Source organism: Dermochelys coriacea, chromosome 11 (genome assembly GCF_009764565.3).
Source record: "Dermochelys coriacea isolate rDerCor1 chromosome 11, rDerCor1.pri.v4, whole genome shotgun sequence".
Lineage (NCBI taxonomy): Eukaryota > Metazoa > Chordata > Testudines > Dermochelyidae > Dermochelys > Dermochelys coriacea.
The window spans coordinates 44,831,548-44,851,285 of record NC_050078.2 but is presented as its reverse complement, the minus strand read 5'-3'; the positions used below and the strand labels follow the sequence as shown (position 1 = coordinate 44,851,285).

At 41.2% G+C, this 19,738-nt stretch overlaps 1 protein-coding gene across 3 annotated transcripts in view; it reads right to left on the bottom strand.

The window, feature by feature from the left end:
• AGPS (alkylglycerone phosphate synthase) overlaps positions 1-19,738 on the bottom strand; it is a 159,501-nt gene that overhangs the window by 97,791 nt on the left and 41,972 nt on the right. For 2 of the 3 annotated variants that reach the window (XM_043505392.1, XM_038422213.2), the window contains exons 2-7: positions 11,720-11,809; positions 10,044-10,134; positions 7,900-8,020; positions 7,733-7,807; positions 4,950-5,021; positions 1,452-1,531 (exon numbers count right to left, since the gene is read on the bottom strand). In XM_043505392.1, coding sequence (XP_043361327.1) covers positions 1,452-1,531; positions 4,950-5,021; positions 7,733-7,807; positions 7,900-8,020; positions 10,044-10,134; positions 11,720-11,809 — 529 coding nt within the window. Of the gene's footprint in view, positions 1-1,451; positions 1,532-4,949; positions 5,022-7,732; positions 7,808-7,899; positions 8,021-10,043; positions 10,147-11,719; positions 11,810-19,738 lie in introns of all 3 variants that reach the window. The other variant, XM_043505391.1, reaches the window with a different exon arrangement.

The window sequence follows — 19,738 nt, the reverse complement described above, 5'->3', positions numbered from 1 at the left end:
GTCCATAACAGATATATTAACTAATCAAGTCACAGTAAACTCATTTACTGTTAATGCAACTGGATGACTGAGAAGAGCATCATAGCACAATTAATGACTTAAAAGTTGTTTTTCCTTGACCAGAGGTTCCCAAACGGTGGGCCACAGATCACTTCTGGTCCGCGTATGTGAGCACTGCGGTCTCTGCTCCTCAATTCCTCTCCATTCAGGATGCCTGTAAAAGCAAGGAGCAGCTTCCACTAGGAGCAGCTATTTTATAAGAGAAATTCCCTGAGCCAGGTTGAAAGAGAAAGCTGCAATCTTCCCTGCCACCCGAAGTGTCATAGAAAAGGAGTCAAAACCCAGTCTTTGCTCCCAGGCCAATGAAGTGCTCTGAGGAGTGATGGAGAATGGAGAAGCAAGCCAACACAGCTTTGCAAAATGTTACAGAACACAATACTAGATTAAAAATAGGATGTCTTTTCTGAAAGATAGCATTTGATTATTGCACAGCAACAAAACTGTTTTTACAAGTGTACAATCCCTCCTACCAATGGAAAAAACTAGTAAATACAGAAAACAAAAGTTTCAATAGCACTAAGCATGTGACAAACTCGACGTCTCCTTGTAATTCTGCAACGTAGCATATAATACATCCACTCACTGATTTAAAGGGACACCGTCAACTTGAAATCTACTCAATTTAAAGAAAGTTTAGTTCAAAGTACTACCACGGACCATTCATAAGTCCTCCCCTGCCAACCTGTGTTTTGTAAACGTTACTGTGCAAAAAACACTACATAGTGAAACTGACTAAGCAAAGTGCACTCAAATGCAGGTAGTAAACAATGAATATCTCCCTCTAATATTTCACTTACAATAATCTTGGGTGTTGTTACTGTAGCAAGCAAAAATTTCCAAAGTACAATTAGCAAACTGTTGTCCCTTTAAGACCCCTGTAACTTCTACACGGGGCGAAATGCTAAGTCTTAACACTTTTTTTTTTTGGCATTTGTCTATTTGTAACAAATTTATGTATACTACTACTTTAAACAGTAACCTGCAAATTCACATGTTATTAGCAAGAATACAAGGCGCATTCAATAGAAAAGAAAATGTACTGCTATTTTGTAAGGTTCCTTCACAATGGTCATCATAAAATATACATTACCACCACCAGCAACAGAACAATGCTGGACCTCTCTCTCTCTGAACAGGGTGTGCTTCCAGTGACCATAGTTTACGTCTAGGATACAGCTTTTCAAAGTTGCATTCCACTTGCTTTTGGATATATAATAAAATATTGAAGCTATTTAAAAAAAATTGTGGGCAAACTTCTTTTCCCCCTTTTTCACTCCTGCAGCATCAGGTAATAACCAAATACTAGAGTAATTTGTTAACTTTTAAAACATTTTCAGTACATTTTAAATGATGCATCCTCTGAGGTTTCCCCTAAAATTTGTATTACATACCATTTGTGACGTATCCAATGAAACAATAGTTCTTCTCTCATCTGCAGGACATTCAAGAGCACTAGAAACACTTGTTCCTCCTGCAAATGTTGGAGATATCAACTTAGATTGAAATAGTTTCCCTTGATCTTGGTTATCCACATTTAACTAAGACATACATTTTAGGTATGAGGTATGCGTCACTTAGAAAGGTGGCGTAACACTGTTTCTTTGAGAGTGCATTACATTTGCACATTCACATTTGTGGGAGCTTCCCCTGGAGTTTCAGATTTTCTTGAAAGTTCACAAAAGGAGTACATGTTCAATTGCACAAATTTCACTTTGTCATGCCAAACATTCAAAGCACAGGCTAAAGGAGGCCATCAATTTCCCCAACCATTTCATTCCCTTCTTTTAAACCCCAGAATAGAACTTTAAAGAGGGAAAAGGCAGGTGTGGTGCAAATATAGAGAAGCACTACCCTCAAAGAGCCACAGTTACTGGTAAGTAAGCTTTCTTCCTTCAAGTGGCCTCTACATGTTCCCCCTCATGAGAGTCTTACTAGTAGTACAATGCCCCAGGAAAGTGGGCTGAGGAGTTCTAGTTAAACAAGAATCGCAAAGCTGTCATCCTAAAGCAAGCATCAAATCTAGATGCCAAGTTGAGAGAGTAGAACTGCATGAGTGTGTGAATAAAACCAAAGGTCACACCCCTTTTTACCAAGATATCAATCTAAGGCACTTGTCATATACTGCATAGCAGCCAGCTCGAGACCTCAGACTTCTCAAAGGCTAGAAAGAGCACATAAGAACCTAGAGAGGAGTATATGAAATACCTGTTGTGGAATCCAACCAGAGGTGGGGTAAAAGACAGATTCTACAAATGGATGTAGCAAAGGAAATTGAATTTGAAATTGAACTCTTTTGGAAGAGGAAGAATTGTGAGTTAAAGAGGCAGATCTCAGCTACCCTTTTAACAGTCCTCTGATCCTCAAGAAGTTGAGGAAGGTCTCTAATAATATGGCTACATTATTCACTGATTAAGTGAGGAGAAGAAAAACGAGTCTGCATAAAGTTACCCCAGGGAATTGAGAGCAAGCTCTTCATGTAATGTTCACTCTTGGTAGGTGAAGTTGCCTTGTTCCTTGAGTTGTCCAGGTAAACCTGGAAGATCAAGCCAGACAGCACACAGGCCAAACCAAATAGCCCCAAAACAAAGAATTTCAAATCAAGAGACTCTGGAATATCCTCTAGATCAGGGGTTCTCAAACTAGGGCTGCCACTTATTCAGGAAGAGCCCCTGGTAGGCTGGGCCAGTTTGTTTACCTGTTAGTCTGCAGGTTCGGCCCATCACGGCTCTCACTGGCCACGGTTCACCGCTCCAGGCCAATGGGGGCTGTGGGAAGTGGCGGGGGCTGAGGGATGTGCTGGCCGCCCTTCCTGCAGCCCCCATTGGCCTGGAGCAGCGAACCGCGGCCAATGGGAGCTGCGATCGGCCGAACCTGCAGACGCAGCAGGTAAACAAACTGGCCCCGCCTGCCAGGGGCTTTCCCTGAACAAGCAGCGGCCCTAGTTTGAGAATCACTGCTCTAGATCAGGGGTGGCTAACCTGTGGCTCCGAAGCCACATGCGGCTCTTCAGAAGTTAATATACAGCTCCTTGTATAGGCACTGGCTCCAGGGCTGGAGCTACAGATGCCAACTTTCCAACATGCCAGGGGGTGCTCACTGGTCAACCCCTGGCTCTGCCACAGGCCCTGCCCCCACTCCACCCCTTCCTGAGCCTGCTGTGCCCTCGGTCCTCCCCCACCCCCAGAGCCGCTTGCATGCCATGAAACAGCTGATGAGGTGCGGGGAGGGAGGGGGAGGTGCTGATCCACAGGGCTGCCAGTGGGTGGGAGGCTCTGGGAGCCAGGGGTGGGGAGAAGAAGAGAGGTGCTGCTGGCCCTTTGGAAATGTACACTGGTAAATTCTGGCTCCTTCTCAGGCTTAGGTTGGCCACTCCTATCTAGATCTATATATGGATCTCCACTAGATCATTCTGGCACAGAATGGAGTCCGATGTTGGAAGAGACAGGCCCACTGACAGTCGTCACCTAACTAGTCACCAAAGAAGGGTGAAGACTGATTGAATCCTCAAGTTCTGCAATAATTAAAGAGAGGCCCCCTTGGAATTGAGAGGCAGAAAAGGGGCCTCCAATCTGCCTATTGCACTCCCTGGATATGCGATAACATTTCTCTTTTGTAATGGCACAGAATGCTCCAAGGCAGAGATTCTCTCCTAGCCCCATTTTCTTACCCGTATATGCTTAAGGGCAAAGAAGAGCACAACTGAGGTCTCCAAAAATGTCAACCCCAACCAAGACCCTGTTTCTCAGTTCTGTTTGGCATGAATAGACGCAAGCTCAGTTAGAGGCTTCCACAGAGCTGAAAGACTTCAGAAATGGGGAGTCTGTACAAACACACGGACTCCCTTGAGGACAGAGGCACTTTTGAAGTCTCCAGCACTGACAAATCTAGGCACCAGACAGATGATGATGGAAGTGGTTTCCTCAATGCCAGAACTGCCCCAGATCCTGACACTGCTCTGACTTGAAGCTTACAAAAGGTGTCAGTTCCAGGACTGGAGAGTCTTCTGTTTCCCAACACAGGACCTGAAAGGCCTCTCCATCTCTGTACTGAGGACATATCTGAGGGGGTCGGGCCACAAGACCTTCCTTCATGAGAAGTGTCAAGATCTGAATGTGCCTCTCCTTTTGAGCCTATTGTATAAAAGGCCAAACGTGTAAAATGCTATACCAAGGAATGTTTTTCTCTGAGGCACATCAAATGCTTGGGCTCAGACATCAGGAATCTGAACTGACTTGATGCTTCAGAAATGAGCCAAATATGATCCAAGAATATAACTGAGCAATGAACTATCTAAAGTTCACTGTCTAAAAAGCCTCAACAAGATTATTGATGAAATTACCAAGAGAAAAATATATGCCCGCAGCTAACTGCCAAAAAAGGAGGAACTGCCTGCATGTCTTCTTGTAACTTCTGCTCCAAATGTTTGGTGCTGCATGCTCATTCAGGCCCAAACGGAAACTGCTCTTCTAGAAGGTACCCAAAGTGCAGCAGTGCTAGTGGGAATATGCAGATGCCACCTCAAAGAATAAACTGCTCATCTTATATAGTGAGACATTCAAATGCTGACCGATGTAAAAGGTTTCCACTAGATTTCAGTGAACCAAGCACAGCAAATAAGATTATAAATTCTATGGGATCTATTTGTCTTCAAAATTAAATTAATTATTAACCTTGCCAAAGTCTTGACATATGACTACTTCTTTAAACAGTACTTTATAAATATATACTCAACACCTCTAAATGCTCAAGATACACCTGTGTAGAGTTGACCGATTTATTGGCATGACCTCATGCCACTAGCACTAATCACTTGAATTGAACTTAAAGAAATATGTAACTTAATAGTTTAAATTTACCCTGCCAAAATTTTTAAAAGGTACAATACTCACCACCAAATGGTATTATGCAAAGATTATGTTTGCAGGCTAATTCCACAATTTTAACTACGTCATCATGGCAACCTAATTAAGAATAAATAGATTCCAGTTAGAACAGGCTTTTGAACAGTTAGCTTCAATTTAAGCACACTTACTAGTCGCCTGCTAATTCTTTAGGGCTTGATTGGTACTTCCAGGCATTCAAGTAGTGCAGTAGCTTATTTTCAAAGTGAGGGCAGAGACATCCAAGAAGAATAAATGGGCTCAAATAGATAAAATTGAAGTGAAACAATACCACAAATATACCGAGGCTGTGGAATTATTCCAGGCTGAAAACAATGTCACGTTTAAATTATACAGAAAGCATAAGACTCCTGGCCTAACCAGGGATCCTCAACAGCTGGGGAACTTCCAGAGCAAAAGAGATGGACAGACAATTCAAATTATTCATTGTGTAAACTTTACAGGTATATTTTTTAATTTAATTTTTAAATAGGTATCTAAACTACATCAAGCTGAAAACTAGAGCTTGTATCTATTGTATCAACCGAGATGAAAAATAGCTGCAGTTTTGAAAGAGGGCAGTTCTTAGTGGATTTCTCTGAAGGAAAGGCTTTTTTTATGCCTCAGGCTCTGGAAAAAAGTTTTCAATTATTATAAGTCCAACTACTTCTTTTCAGAAGCTACCCTTTGTACCATGCCTCTGCAGCAGAAAAGACAGGAGAAATTAGGGGCCATGTGTGCATGTGCAAGAGAATAGAAGGAATGCCAGAAAAAGGGTGAAACTAGGGTGGGTACACACAGGAGAGCATGGAGGACAAGGAGGGATTTGAGCATGCATATGGAGGGAAATGTAGGGAGGTGCAAAAGGCAGGAGGAATTTAGAGAGCAGAAGACAGAGAAACGGGGTATCATCTCTGGCTGCTTTGCATTGCAAAGCAGCTGTAAACCTAGTTACCTGGTCAGTAAGCTCTGGCTGCTTTCATGCTGCTCCAGAACAACAAAGCAGCCATAGCATACTTGTGAATATGACCATAAAAAGTTAAAATAAAAGATTTAAATTGATACTTGGCATCTTCAAATTAGAAATATTACATGGCAACATCCTCTTTTGGTTTCGTGTATATGGTTCCTGCATGAAACTTTTAACTAAAAAACACACCTAGGAAATTCCCAGATAAACGGTGTTAAAATGGCATTAAGGTTGGAGAGTACAGATCAGTAATTCAGAGATGTACTTAATGAATTAAGATGCACCTGCACACACTGTGCACGTGCATCTTCAAAACCTGCAAAAATGTTAGCAAAGACAAGCTAGCCAGGATGCGTTTTCCAGGAGTCATTTCTTTCCATCAGCTGTTCTTTAGATTTTAAGTTTTGCCAAAAATTAAAACGATACAAGCTCTATTTTCTTTAATTCTTCCTTTTAGCTTTTTCTGTTTGTCACTTTCATAAGCATGCTTAGGGCTCTTATTATCTCTATTACATTATAATGGGAACCTACTAATTCTCACTACAATTAGTTTCCAAGCCCTGTCCTCAATTTTCACATGCTCATCTTCTAGAAAATTTAGTGTATGGGCTGAAATTTTCCATGCTTGTTCCCTGTGAAGATTAATTTTATTTTTGAGCAAAAGCTGCTTGTTTTTGAGTACAGTGAGTGAAGAGTACAGTCGTTATAAGCATTTTGACCATACTGTTTTAGACATAGTAAAGTAAAAATGACGGAAGCTTGAACTTTCGCCTAGATATAGTCTGTAAGGACTAGCACCTTTGCTTGGTTTGCAAGGGAAAAAATTGGCTTTTATTAACCAGAAGTTCTGAGCATTTGAAAACCATGTGCTGAAGAGGTGTGCTAGATTTTTTCCTTTAAGCCTGTATATGTGCACATGCATGCATAGCTAAATAGTACAATTCTCAGTGGAGTGTGACAAAACATTCATAGCTTTTAAAATGACTGAATTGGTTTCCTTCAAACTGGGCTGGAATTCTGGATCTGTGAGATCTGCAAAACTATCCAAGTTTGACCAAGCCAAGACTATAACAGTTCAAAAAAGAACTAGATACATTCACGGAGGATAGGTCCATCAATGGCTATTTGCCAGGATAGGCAGGGATGGTATCTCTAGCCTCTGTTTGGGAATGGGTGACGGGGGATGGATCACTTGATGATTACCTGTTCATTCCCTCTGAACCACCTGGCACTGGTCAGTGTCAGAAGACAGGATACCGGGCTAGATAGACCTTTGGTCTGACCCAGTATGACCGTTCTTATGAATTACAGGAATGTTGTAATTATCCCCAAGCAAGTGCTGAAACCCCAGGAAATTCAGGAGTTACAGTATGCGTGAAGTGGGCTGGTCATCAGTACAAAAAAGCACATAGCACCAAGACAATGTTTAATACTTCATTAAAGATTGAGAAGTTGTATACAGCCATTTGATTATAACTATGAGCATTAACCTTACAATGAAAGACCATTACTTAGTACTATTAACTGAAATTAAAGTCCTTAGGATAAATCTAACACTGCATTGAATACCCCATAGTAACATACAGAAATGAGAACATCTAGATTGCAAAGTAAAAATGACTACTCTTAAAAGGTGAGACTGAAGCCATTTTTGATTCCTTGACACTAACAATTTCAGTTTATTTATTGCAAACAAATGACAAAGTGAGAGATATCCAACTAGTGTGACAGGACTGATTCCCAAACTACTACCCTTCATCAGTCGTCACGGGAAGCTACAGCCTCCAGAGCAAAGAAAAAAAAAAAATTTAGAAGTTTTTACCTGGCCATACAACTATATCAGGAATTCGTTTAAACATTCCTTCCCTTAGCACAAATATCTCGTGTAGGCAGTGACCTGAAGTACAAAAAAAAAAATCAAGTTACAAGAATTTTTAAAAGTCATATATACTTCTAAAAGAATAAAATTACTCATTGACTTGATCTTACCATGAGCTCTGAACATCCTATCTTCTGCTTCCCGTGAATATGAAATTGTAATGGCTCTAAGATCCTGAAGAAATTCTTCATTTACAATAGATGGGGGTACATCACTAGTATTTAAGAAAGCCTACAATAAAAGAAAAAAAAGTCACTACTACTAGGGAGTCCCCTAAATCGTGTTGGTCTCTCATGACAACCCCAACTACCCAGATTAGAGTTAGCAGTTGATAAACTCAACAAAATATGGGTATTTGAATTTAACCCAATTAAAGTGGTCATCATCATCCCTGGCCTCAATCCTAAATACACTACCTACCCGTCCCTTTTGATTCCTCCACTCAATTGCATTTCTTCTGTAGACTAGACCCCTCACTGATCCCCCTAACCCTTATTTTTCAGATAAATTGTCCAGTATGTCACTGTCAAAGCCAGTGATCTATTCAGTACAATAGTCCACAGTGCTTTACAAAAACCATGTCAACATAGTCTTACTCCCTAGCACTGTGAGAATAAGGAAAGATCACAAAGCAGATAGCTGAAACAGGGCAAACTACAGGATTTAGTCCTTCACCAAAGAAAGATCTTTACAGACTAAGTGCAGTTCTACTCTGAAAAGAAACTAAAAATGGCAGTGGGGGTTCCATCTTCTGTTTTTCAATGATTGCTGAGCAATTTTGCTATGTTACAAGTAAAACGTTACTGTCCAATCAACTGGGCTTTTCCCATTTTACACACAAGTCTTAATAATTCTCCAAGCAAGACTATAATTTCACTTAGAGGTGTATCCTAAAGAGGATCAATTTGGTTGAATACTCAAAATTTCAGTCTTTAAACTTTTCTGAGCTAGGACTGGCTGAAATTTCTAATCCTGATACTCCACAATTGACTTCCATTAAAAAAAAAAATCAAAATGAGAAAGGAGAAAAACAGGAGAAAAAAAGATTTCCAATTGGAAGGATTTTTAGAAATATTAAAAAATTAAGGATTGCTTGAATTTAAAAAAAATATGGGAAAACTGTCAGTTTAAGACCCACATATGTTTTGCTTTAAGAACTTTCACAAAACTTAACAGAACAGTTTCCACATGATTATTCCAAATTAAGTCTGTTTGGGTGTTAGTTTTCCCTGCTAGGTCTGCAGCCAAATGCAGGTACATTCTTACACTTTTATTTTAAGCTCTTCAGGGAAGGGACCATCTTTTTGTTACCTATCTGTATGGTGCCTAGCATATTTGGGCCTTCATCTGGCTCCCCAGGCACTCCTATTATACAAATAATAAATAATTGTGCATGTGAACTAAAGAGAAACACTTAGTGGCTTCTTTGACTAGTCTATGCTCATTGTCCAAGTCACATTCAAAAGTAAATAAAAAAGTGTAAATGGTGAAAGGTGAATTTGATTTTAAAAACCGATTTAAAATTATCAAAGTTGAATTTTTGTTAAGTGTTATAACACCAAATGATTTTAAACATTAATGTTCCATTAACTGAATGCAATTATTAGGTATGCTTTAGAACCCTAAAAATCTATTAAAGCTTTTGCTGCAACTTTCAAGAAAACATCAGTTTAATATTCTAGTTACCCTGGAAAGCCAAAATCTTCAATGCATAGAGACTCATGCAAATATTATACAATCTCAAACAGATTATGTACATGGGCAATTTATCGAGTAGGTTCAATAGCACTCATTCTGCAGAAATTATTTAAAACTGTATGCAACAGTTCAACTATTATATTTTCTGTATTTTGCTTCTCATTGCAAATAGTAATTAAAATATTTGCTCCGATATGAAAGTTCTCTCCTTTCTGGGTAGGCTCCTCCATTCAGCAGTCTGTTTGAGACAATATATCACCATGCAAAAAGTAACTCCAATATTCCCTGTACAAGTAGCTAATCTTTTGATTAAAGTAGTGTGACATTACAGTAATTTGGACTTTCAGTAATTAAGTCACCCAGCTTTTGATATACAATATAGTCTATAAGGAGGCATGACTTTTCAAAATAAATATATTGTATTAATACTAAGGCACTCAACTATATGCAAGGGCATAAGGAGGGTAACAGCATGAGTCATGTCTAATAGATGAATGGTTATGTCATCATGAGTGTAATATGTTTGAAGGAACTGCCTTTTCAGCTATTTACTTACTCTAGAGGTAATTTTGTGCTCCAGACTTGCTCCTAAGGTTTTTTCCATCCATTCCTTCAAAACAGGTAACACCATACCACTCAACCTGTACCTGAAACAAAATCTATATTACATTCTTAATATGAAATATTATGTAAATCAGATAAATATCTTAGTTATTTGTACTTATGCAGAACAAGGGAAAAATTTATTAGATTTAAATTCATATCCAGGTCTGCAAAATTATGCACATTTAGTGTTAAATATAAAACAATTATACAGAAATGTTAAGACTGTGTGTCTTAAAAACAGATTCAATTGTATGTAATGGAAATGTCGATATTTCCACCTACACAAATGTGTAATTTTTGAATCCTAGTTAGTTTTTGATCTTAATGATATTTTATGCCAATGAGTTCCATGGGGTAACTATGTAATGTGCAAAAATGTATTTCCTTTGACTAATATAAAATTTATCTTTCATTTCTCTTGAATGTTCTCTTTTGTATTATGGGAAATAGCAAAAATAGGAGCACTCAATTACCTTCTGCATACCATTCATTCTTTTTCACTCCATCCCCCCCCCCTTCCATTGCTTGCTCTCCCCCACCTTCACTCATTTTCACTGGGCTGGGACAGGGAGTTGGAGCGTGGGAGGGGGTGAGGGCTCCAGGCAGCACTTACCTCAGGCAGCTCCCGAAAACGTCCAGCATGTCCCTGTGCCCCTTAGGCAGAGAAGCAGACAGGTGACTCTGAGCACTGCCGCCTCAGACGCAGGCGCTGCCCTTGCAACTCCCATTGGCCATGGTTCCCAGCCAATGGAAGCTGCGGAGCCAGCACTTGGGGCAGGGGCAGCGCACAGAGCCTCCTTGGCCGCCCTTGTGCTTTGAGGCTGCAGGGACATACCAGTCACTTCCGGGAGCCGGGCAGAGCCAGAGCAGGGAGCCTGCCTTAGCCCCGTTGTGCCACTGACCAGACTTTTAATGGCCCGGTTAGTGGTGGTGACTGGAGTCACCACAGTCTCTTTTCAAGCAGGCATTCCAGTCGAAAAACGGACGCCTGACAACCCTAATTGGGTACTTATAGTGCCCCCTCCCCATCATTACAGTAGTATCTGGGCATCTCACAATCTAATGTATTTATCCTCACCACAAACCTGATCCAAGAAACGTTTTATGATCACCAATGGAACTTCTACACATGAATACAGGTTTCCTCATAACAAACAAACTGGCATTTAACTAATCAGTAAAATGACATGCTTGTTCTCGCATGAGATACTTAGAACCGAAGAATACTCAAGAATACTGCATACTGACCAAACCTTAGATAAATGAGTGTTATAATGGAGACTCAAGATCAAGTTAAATCGTCAGCAGGATGACTACTTGGAATTATGGGGAAGACTAATTTGCTTAAGTTGTCCTCTATCATTTTAAACTTTTAATAAGGCATGCAATGAAGAAACCCTCAGTGAAGGTTTGTTTTACTATCCACACTAGTAAAGTACTATTTTATAACCCAGTAAAGTTGTTAAAAATGCAGACAGCAACATTTTAAGCTTATTCTACAGGATGCGACAAAAAAGCAATCTTTCAGATAGACTGTAGTGTTTTAAATCAAATACAGATTCTCAAAAATAAAAACAAGAAACTTCATAATATTAGCTACACAGTGATGCCAGAAATTTCATTTACCTTTTTCCTGTGAATTCTGCTTGTCCCTTCTTATTAAATATAAATTTGGAGTCATTGTATCCCCATCCATTCCACTTCAGAATTTCTTGACTAAAAGGGGAAAAAGATTTTAATACAATTTAGTAAAATTGTTGACGTCCATTGTTTTGGCTTTTGCAACAATTTAAGATTAACTCTCCTCTCTCCCTCTACTAGTTTAGAATTTGAAGAGTCAAATGCATATCATAAAGATATATTTCTAGTTGTGTAGAATTCTATTTAGCTTCACAGATGTTACACCTTCCATATAAAAGAAAATAGTACAAAAAAGCTAGTATATGAAAAATAATTCTGTGAACAAAAACCAGCCTACAGCAGACAGATCTTTTATGCATACAGTTATGGTGCCAGCAATCAAGAAAAATATAAAATTTGTAAGATTTTCTGTGTTAAATTTAAGAGTTTGTTATTTAACAATTTAGCATCAGTATTTGAATCTGTAAATTTTACTTTGGAAAATTAAGATTTTCATCAAAGAAAGTGAAAAACCAATGACTGTTTAATCATTAGTCCCAGATGAAAATAAACTTAACTCCAGTATAATATAGTTAACAGCACATACAGTAATTTAAGAGTAAAATGGGATGACAACCTTTTTCTAATGCTGTAGCCCAAATCAGTCCAAAGAAAGGAAATTCAGAATAAAGGTTAAATTTAAAGAAAAACCAAACAGGCTCAGGCATGGAAATTCACAGTTAAGGTGCCCAAAGAAGCTGAACTCTGCGTTGTAGTATTGACATTATGTAGCTGAGGGGTAGCAGGAGGAAAAAAAACTCCTCATGTTTCCTCTAAAATGGAACCACAAAACTATAATACCTCAATTGTAACTGAAGGGTATCCCCACAGGGCAAAATTTCTTTTGATGCCTTAATGATACATTAAATGTATTAAAAATGAAATGCAATACACATGAATGCCTCAGAACTCTACCTAGTGATACTACATATCTTCAACTAATTACAAGTAATCAGCCTTAACTATTTTTCAGTTTTAAAAGGGCAAATTTACTGGTATGCTCTGCAACATTCAGCTGGTACTAGCTCATGTGTGCACCATGCACTAAACAGCCATCCGCCAGACTAAACCGCCACAGTGCAGCACACTAAGATTGTGTCCCTGTACAATATGTTGTAGCCTAGTGAACAAAGATTCGCAAACCCAAAGACCAAGAGTGCAAGTCTTCTCCCTTTACTATCTCTTGTTAATATTCATGTACACTTGACAGGTCCTAGAAGTTTGTAGCTAAATAACAGTGGTTGCACAAGGTCAAATCAGGCATTTGGAATTAGAATCCTGGTTTCTGGTAAGGCAGGCTCTCTCATTCACTGAGCCATGCTGCCTTTTGAGCAACAAGCCCTTCTTTCGAAAGGCATGGGCCAAATGAAATCAGGCACAACATCAGTGTAGTGATTAGAGCAGGACAGGAATTTTCCAATTAAATTATTTTTGGCAGAAAATCCAATTACCCAAAAAGTAAAAGTTTTCATGAGAACATCTCAGTTTCACAACTTTCATCAAGAAGGTTTCTCAGATTCAGGATGGACTTTTTGGACAAAGTCAGAAAGGAACCCACTGACTGTCTGTAGGGCAAAAGACCACCACTATGCTATGAGATGGACTAGGGGTTCAAAGTTCCGACTGCAGATGGATGGTCTTATGGTTAATGGAATGGCCTGTGTCTCAGACACCGGTTCTATTGCTGACTGTGCGACCTCCCAAATTGCTTAATTGTTTTAAAAAATGCCTCTGTCTCCCCAGATGTAGGGTATTTGGCCTCTACAAAAGCCTAACCAATCTATTTTGGTTTGCAAAGAACTTGGGCAAATTCTGGCTGATTTGGTGCTGAGAAGCTTTGAGACTTAGGGAAAGGGGGCAGGTGGAAAAATCAACATCCAATCACACCCTCCTGGAAGGGGAAAAGGGAGCCAAAAGGAGGAGATGTAAGAGGGATGTTTGGGGAAGTAACAGGCCTGAGGCCAGTGTTATGCTTGCTGTAAAATATTTATAGATTGTACCTGAACTTCTTATAGAAGGAGCAGGCATAAAGGAACCTCACAATCCCATGCCACCCACCCTAATTGAGGACTTCCTGTGGCACACACATTACTCAGACCAAGGTGAGCTAAGCACAGGAAAACTTATTGCATGCCACAAGCACAGAGAGTGGAGGAGTTGATCAGGAAGAAACTCATTGATTACTCTTCAGTTTCTGGGGATCCCTCATTCTGTATTACCGTATCTTGCTTACAGGGGACATCAGGAGACAGAACTGATGTTTTGGAAGGCTACAAAAGCCCAGAGACCAGTTTTTATAATGCAGTTGTGATCCTCCTCAGCAGCAGGAAAGTGGGAGCCTGCAATCCCACCCTCCTGCCCCCCCCATAGGAAACTCCCCAAGCTTGTACTTAGTGCTTGATGGGAGAAGCAGAGAGCTCTGCATGCCACAGACAGAGGTGAGAACAGAGCACATGAAAATTCTGCATACCACAAGCATGATATCCTGAGTTGGCCCTCAACCTGGTCCCTTTGCTACCCGAACCTTCTCAAACAAGAGAAGCTCACAAGCAAAATCTTTAAGGTGAAGTTAAGACTGTAGGCTTTCAGAACTGCCCTTTGCTTCTTCCAGAACATGAGAATTTAATTTCTGGAACTGAAAATTGGAAAACCGGGAAATAGAGAGCTGACATTTCCCAGTCATCAAGTCTACACTACCTAACTTACCCTTCTTTCCCCTCCCATATATGGATGACAATAGAAATTGGGAATATGACAATATTTTAATCTTTCCCTAACCAAATCTCCCATGTTCTCTATGCCAACCTAAACTCCAATTCAGCACTTCTATTAATATAGATCTTCAGATACTCACTGGCTCTATACAGCACCACTGATCTATTTACTACTGGTTGGCAGACACAGAGGGGTATATGGTACTGTAATCTCCCTAAAGGAATTCTTAGGGCAGGAATCAAAGGGGACAGAATTAAGATCATGTAGAAAGCTTTTCCTTAAAAGTCTGTGCATTTCCTGATTTACCAAAGTTTAACTTTTGGGAATTAAACTCACTTTCTGCAAGGGTATGAATAGCACAAGGTCATGCTGATCACCCATCATTTTAACTTCAGGTTAAAGTTTTTTGGACACAAATATGTAAAGCAGATATTAAGCTTCTTTAAGAGGGAAAGAAAGATCTCAGTGCAGCCTTAATTTGAGCTGCAACTACGATCTTCATAATACCCAGGTACTGTAGTACAGGTAGGGTGACCAGATATCCTGTTTTTAATGGGACAGTCCCGTATTTAAGGCTTCCAACAGGTGTCCTGACTTTTTCTTAAAAATGGGCAAATTGTCCCATATTTTCTGCTTTCCCCTCCCCCCGTCACTACCATCAGGTCCTGCTGCTGGCTGGATCCCTGCTCACCAACCGCCCATCCACCAGTGGTGAGTGGGGGATCCAGTGGCAGACAATGAGGGTGGGGGTGCAAAACTGGTGGCGGGGCAAAGTTGCAGCGTGCGGCGCCAGCTGCTCCCCCGCCAGTCCATCAGCGCAGCCCCCACTGAGTATCGGCTCAGGGGCGGGGGGGGAGAGCAATTTCCAGCATGTTCCCACCCCGAACCTGCAGGCTCCACAGCAGCCCCCCCAGGCAGGGGCTTAAGCACCCTCTTCACCCGCCCCATCCTCCGCAGCTCTGGGTCCTGTTCCCAGGGAGTGCAGAGCAGCTCCGCCCTTAGGCACCCTCTCTTGCTGAGCCACCTCACTGGCCAGGCTCTGTGGCCGCTGAAGCCCCTGCAGTCAGGTTCCCTGGGCCATGGTGCACAGTGTCCTTAGAGCTTAACCCTTTCCTGCCCACGCAGTAGCCAGGGGACAGGAGGCAGACTGGTTATGTCAGTGGCCAGCTGCCTTTCCACACGGTGTGGACAGGAAGGGATGAGCTCTGCAAAGACATAGGCCAGGTCATCCCTTCCCCCATTTCTCCTCCCCTGCAGGTGGAAGCAGTTCCCATCCCTTCCCTCCTACACAGTGCCAAAAGGGTGCTGTTGGCCATTTTCTGGTGTGACACTTGTGTATTTTTTAAAAAGCATTCTGCTCTTTAGTGCAGATGAAATTCTGAATATATGAAATTCTAAATACAAGAGATAGCATGCTCTTGGATACGTATAAGGATATTGCCTGAAGAGAAAACATCTGGAACGAAACCAAATTACTATGGCAACACTGACAACAGGAACTAGAGTTCTGAAAATAGCATGGAAAATAGGGTCTTAAGTAATTTTAAATATTTTACTTTCATTGACATGATATAAAATTCAAGTTTTTAAAAGCTGTACTGCAGTCAGAGATGCCAAATTTATTCTGAGACTTTTAGGAGTGTTTATGAAAAAAAAATCCTGAGGAATTAAAGAATGTGCTTGGAACTCCTGTCTTCCCCTGGAAACCAGATACTTTTCTTCCCTTCTCTTGTCTATGACGAAGAGGAGGGGCTTGGGCTCTCCCCTGCCCATTATGCCCCTGAACCCCACCCCCAAACTGGGAGATGGAAAAGACTGGCCCTAGGAAAGCTGCCCTCCTATGCCACCTTGGGCCTTTAATTACCTTGGCCAGTCCGAGGCCTGGACATCCTTCCCAGGATGATCCTCTTCCCCCACCTGTGTTGCATTCCTCCCCTCCCCCTTCCTCCATCACCACAGTCTCCTCCTCCTACTCCTCCTGTCCCTTCAGCTTCTCCTCCTCCACCGATTGCCCAGTGAAAGTCTAGTGGAGTCAAGCCATGGCAATTGTTAGTGGGGTTTGGAGTGCTGCTGGATTCAATGCCCAAGTTACAGGCTGCGCGTTGTGCTCTAAATACAACATGCAGCCTGTGGCTTGGGCACTGATTCCAGCAGCGTTGCACAACCAATTCAAAATTGCTGTGGCTTATCTCTTATCAGGCCCTCACTGTGCAGTCTGGGCATGTCTCATAGAAGTGATGGAGAAGAACGCCCCCATGGCTGTGCCATTATTTGCTGTATTCATTGGACCCGAGTGGTGGCGAAACAGACCGTATGTGTGTGCATGCACACACTTGCAAAATTAGTAGATTTAAGCCTGAATTAGTAATTTTGTAATTACATGTAAAAATCAGAATTATGGAAAATTATGGAAGGTTGGCATCTCTGTTGGAACTAGCATTTCTTTCAAAATCAAAGACTATTTTTACATCTTGCTGAAAAACCACCAACCTATTTCTTTGGGGTTTTTTTTTTGTTTTTCTCCGCTCCCCATGGAGCTACTTGCTATCGAATAATGGCAGCCATTCAGATTATAGCACAAAATGCAGTAGAGTCCCCTAGAAATGTTACAAGAGAAAATGGTGTCTCAAAACTGCAAGACATGCCCACAAGGTGGCAGTATCCCACCATCACAGTAAAAACTTCATAGCCCTTTATTAAGAAATGTGAGCTTTTCTTAGGAGGGTGCCATGTAAACGGAGTAAAACAGAAGTGACTTATGCTTCTGGTTCATTTGCTTGGTACAGTAAATTTCAAAAAAATCTTATAATAATCCACAAATAAAATGGACTTCAAAATGTATTCTTAAATGAGCAGTTATCAAAGTGAAGTACGCTTTTACTGCTAGAGTAACAAGATTATTTCTAGGTGTAGTTACAGTGCATCGGTCTTAAAATCTCACGCTCGGGTACTAGGGTAATGGGCAACAGTATAAAACCTTAAGAAATTGACTTCCACAGTTTCATGGAGAACAGATTTACCAGTTTTCATCACAAGAACTATAGCTTTCTGAATTATGATTTTCAATTTTTTTAGGTTAAAGATTTAAAAGTACAGCTCATGAAACCAGATACAAAATATTCCTAAGAAAAATTAAGTTCTTATTTTCCCAAAGAAACATTACTACTCTATCCCACCAGCATGCACATCAACTTTCTTATAGTAATTGGTGTTACATACTTCAAATATAAATGGTTATACAGCGCTTTACATTTTCCACCCTATACAAATTGATTAAACCTCAACACCTGAAGTACTAACTTTTTCCACCTGTAAAATGGGGTAAGCAACTTCCAAAAAGGACTATGCTCAGTGAAGAAGCTGAAACATGACTGAAATTCCTTCACGGCTTATTCCACTATCACCAAGCTGCATATCAAGAGGAGAAGAATGTCAGTGTTAAGTCAGCTAACTTTCTTCATTATAAAATTTATCCACAGCTTTATCTAAGCAAGTGTATTAGAACATCAACAAGGCTTTCAAAGTATCTTGTATCCTGAAGAGACACTGAACACAAGACTAAAGCAAAAACAGTTCTCTCCAAAGCATAAATGTATTGCATATTAAACACACATTAACAAGTATACTTTCAAAGGGATTCTTTGCACATTAGCAAAATTTACTTAATTTCCCATATTTTAAGAATTTAAACACTTAACTAGTCCTCAGAATGTTAGCATTTACACCCAAAAACTAGCAAACCCCCAAATGAACACTAATTAAATGCATCTTTAAAATACAATTAAAGAGAGACCCATGAGGTTTTTTTTTTTTTAAACCCACAAGTTTTCATTTATTTTTCAATAATTTGGGGGTATTGCATTTTATCTGGCCCCAGAGGGGAGGGGAAAATTGTTCCCCCAGGGTAGTTGGGTTGCAGAGCAAGTGTGGCCTGCACTCACCCAGCAGTAGAGGGACAGGAACTATCACTTGGGACACTGTGACCTGCAACACAAGGTTTGCATTCTAAGCCCTGGTCTACACCGAGATTAAAGTATCGAATTTATCTGCGTTAGGTCGATTTTATAAGCAATGCGCCTACATAACCAATCCCGTTCCGTCGACCTAAAGAGCTCTTAAAAATCGCCTGCTGTACTCCTCCCCAACAAGGGGAGTAGCCCTAAAATCGACCTTCTGGTGTCGAATTTGGGGTAGTGCAGGCACAGCGTTGTGCAATTCGACAGTATTGGCCTCCAGGTGCTAATCCAGAGTGCTCCAATGTGACCGCTCTGGAGAGCGCTTTCAACTCTGACGCACTAGCCAGGTACAGAGGAAAAGCCCCAGGAACTTTTGAATTTCATTTCCTGTTTGGTCAGCGTGGTGAGCTCAGCAGCACAGGTGACCATGCAGTCCCAGAATCGCAAACAAGCTGCAGCATGGAGCGAACGGGAGACATTGGATCTGATTGCTGTATGGGGAGAAGAATCTGTGCAGGCAGAGCTAAGAAATGCTAATATATATATATGCCAAAAATCGCACAGGGCATGGTGGAGAGAGGCTACACCAGGGACACACAGCAGTGCCGCGTGAAAGTTAAGGAGCTCAGGCAAGCCTACTACAAGACAAAGGAGGCAAACAGTCGTTCCGGGTCAGAGCCTCAGACATGCCGCTTCTATGGACCAGCTGCAAGCCATTTTGGTGGGGGACCCTACCAGTACCCCACTGCTGTCCGCAGACACCTGTGAGGGGGGAGTCTCAGGCAACATGGAGGAGGATTTTGTGGATGAGGAGGAGAATGCGCAGCAGGCAAGTGGAAAATTCATTCTCCCCAAAAGCCAGGACCTTTACATCATCCTGGAGCCAATACCCTCCCAAGGCGGGATCCCCAACCCTGAAGCCAGAGAAGGCAGCTCTGGTGAGTGCACATTTGTTATTACACTACAGAGGTTAAAACCAATTGTGTTTAGTGTTTGATTTGCCCTGAACCATTGGGATGCATTTGCAGCCAGTACAGCTACTGGGAAAGTCTGCTAACGTATCTGGGGATGGAGCGGGAATCCTTCAGGGACATCTCCATGAAGCTCTCCTGGAGGTACTCTGAAAGCCTTTGCAGAAGGCTTCTGGGGAGGGCTGCCTTATTTCGTCCTCCACAGTAGGACACTTTACCACGCCAAACCAGTAGCAAGTAGTCGGGAATCATTGCAGCACAAAGCATGGCAGCGAATGGTCCTGGGTTTTGGTCGCATTCATGCAACATTCAATCTTTATCTT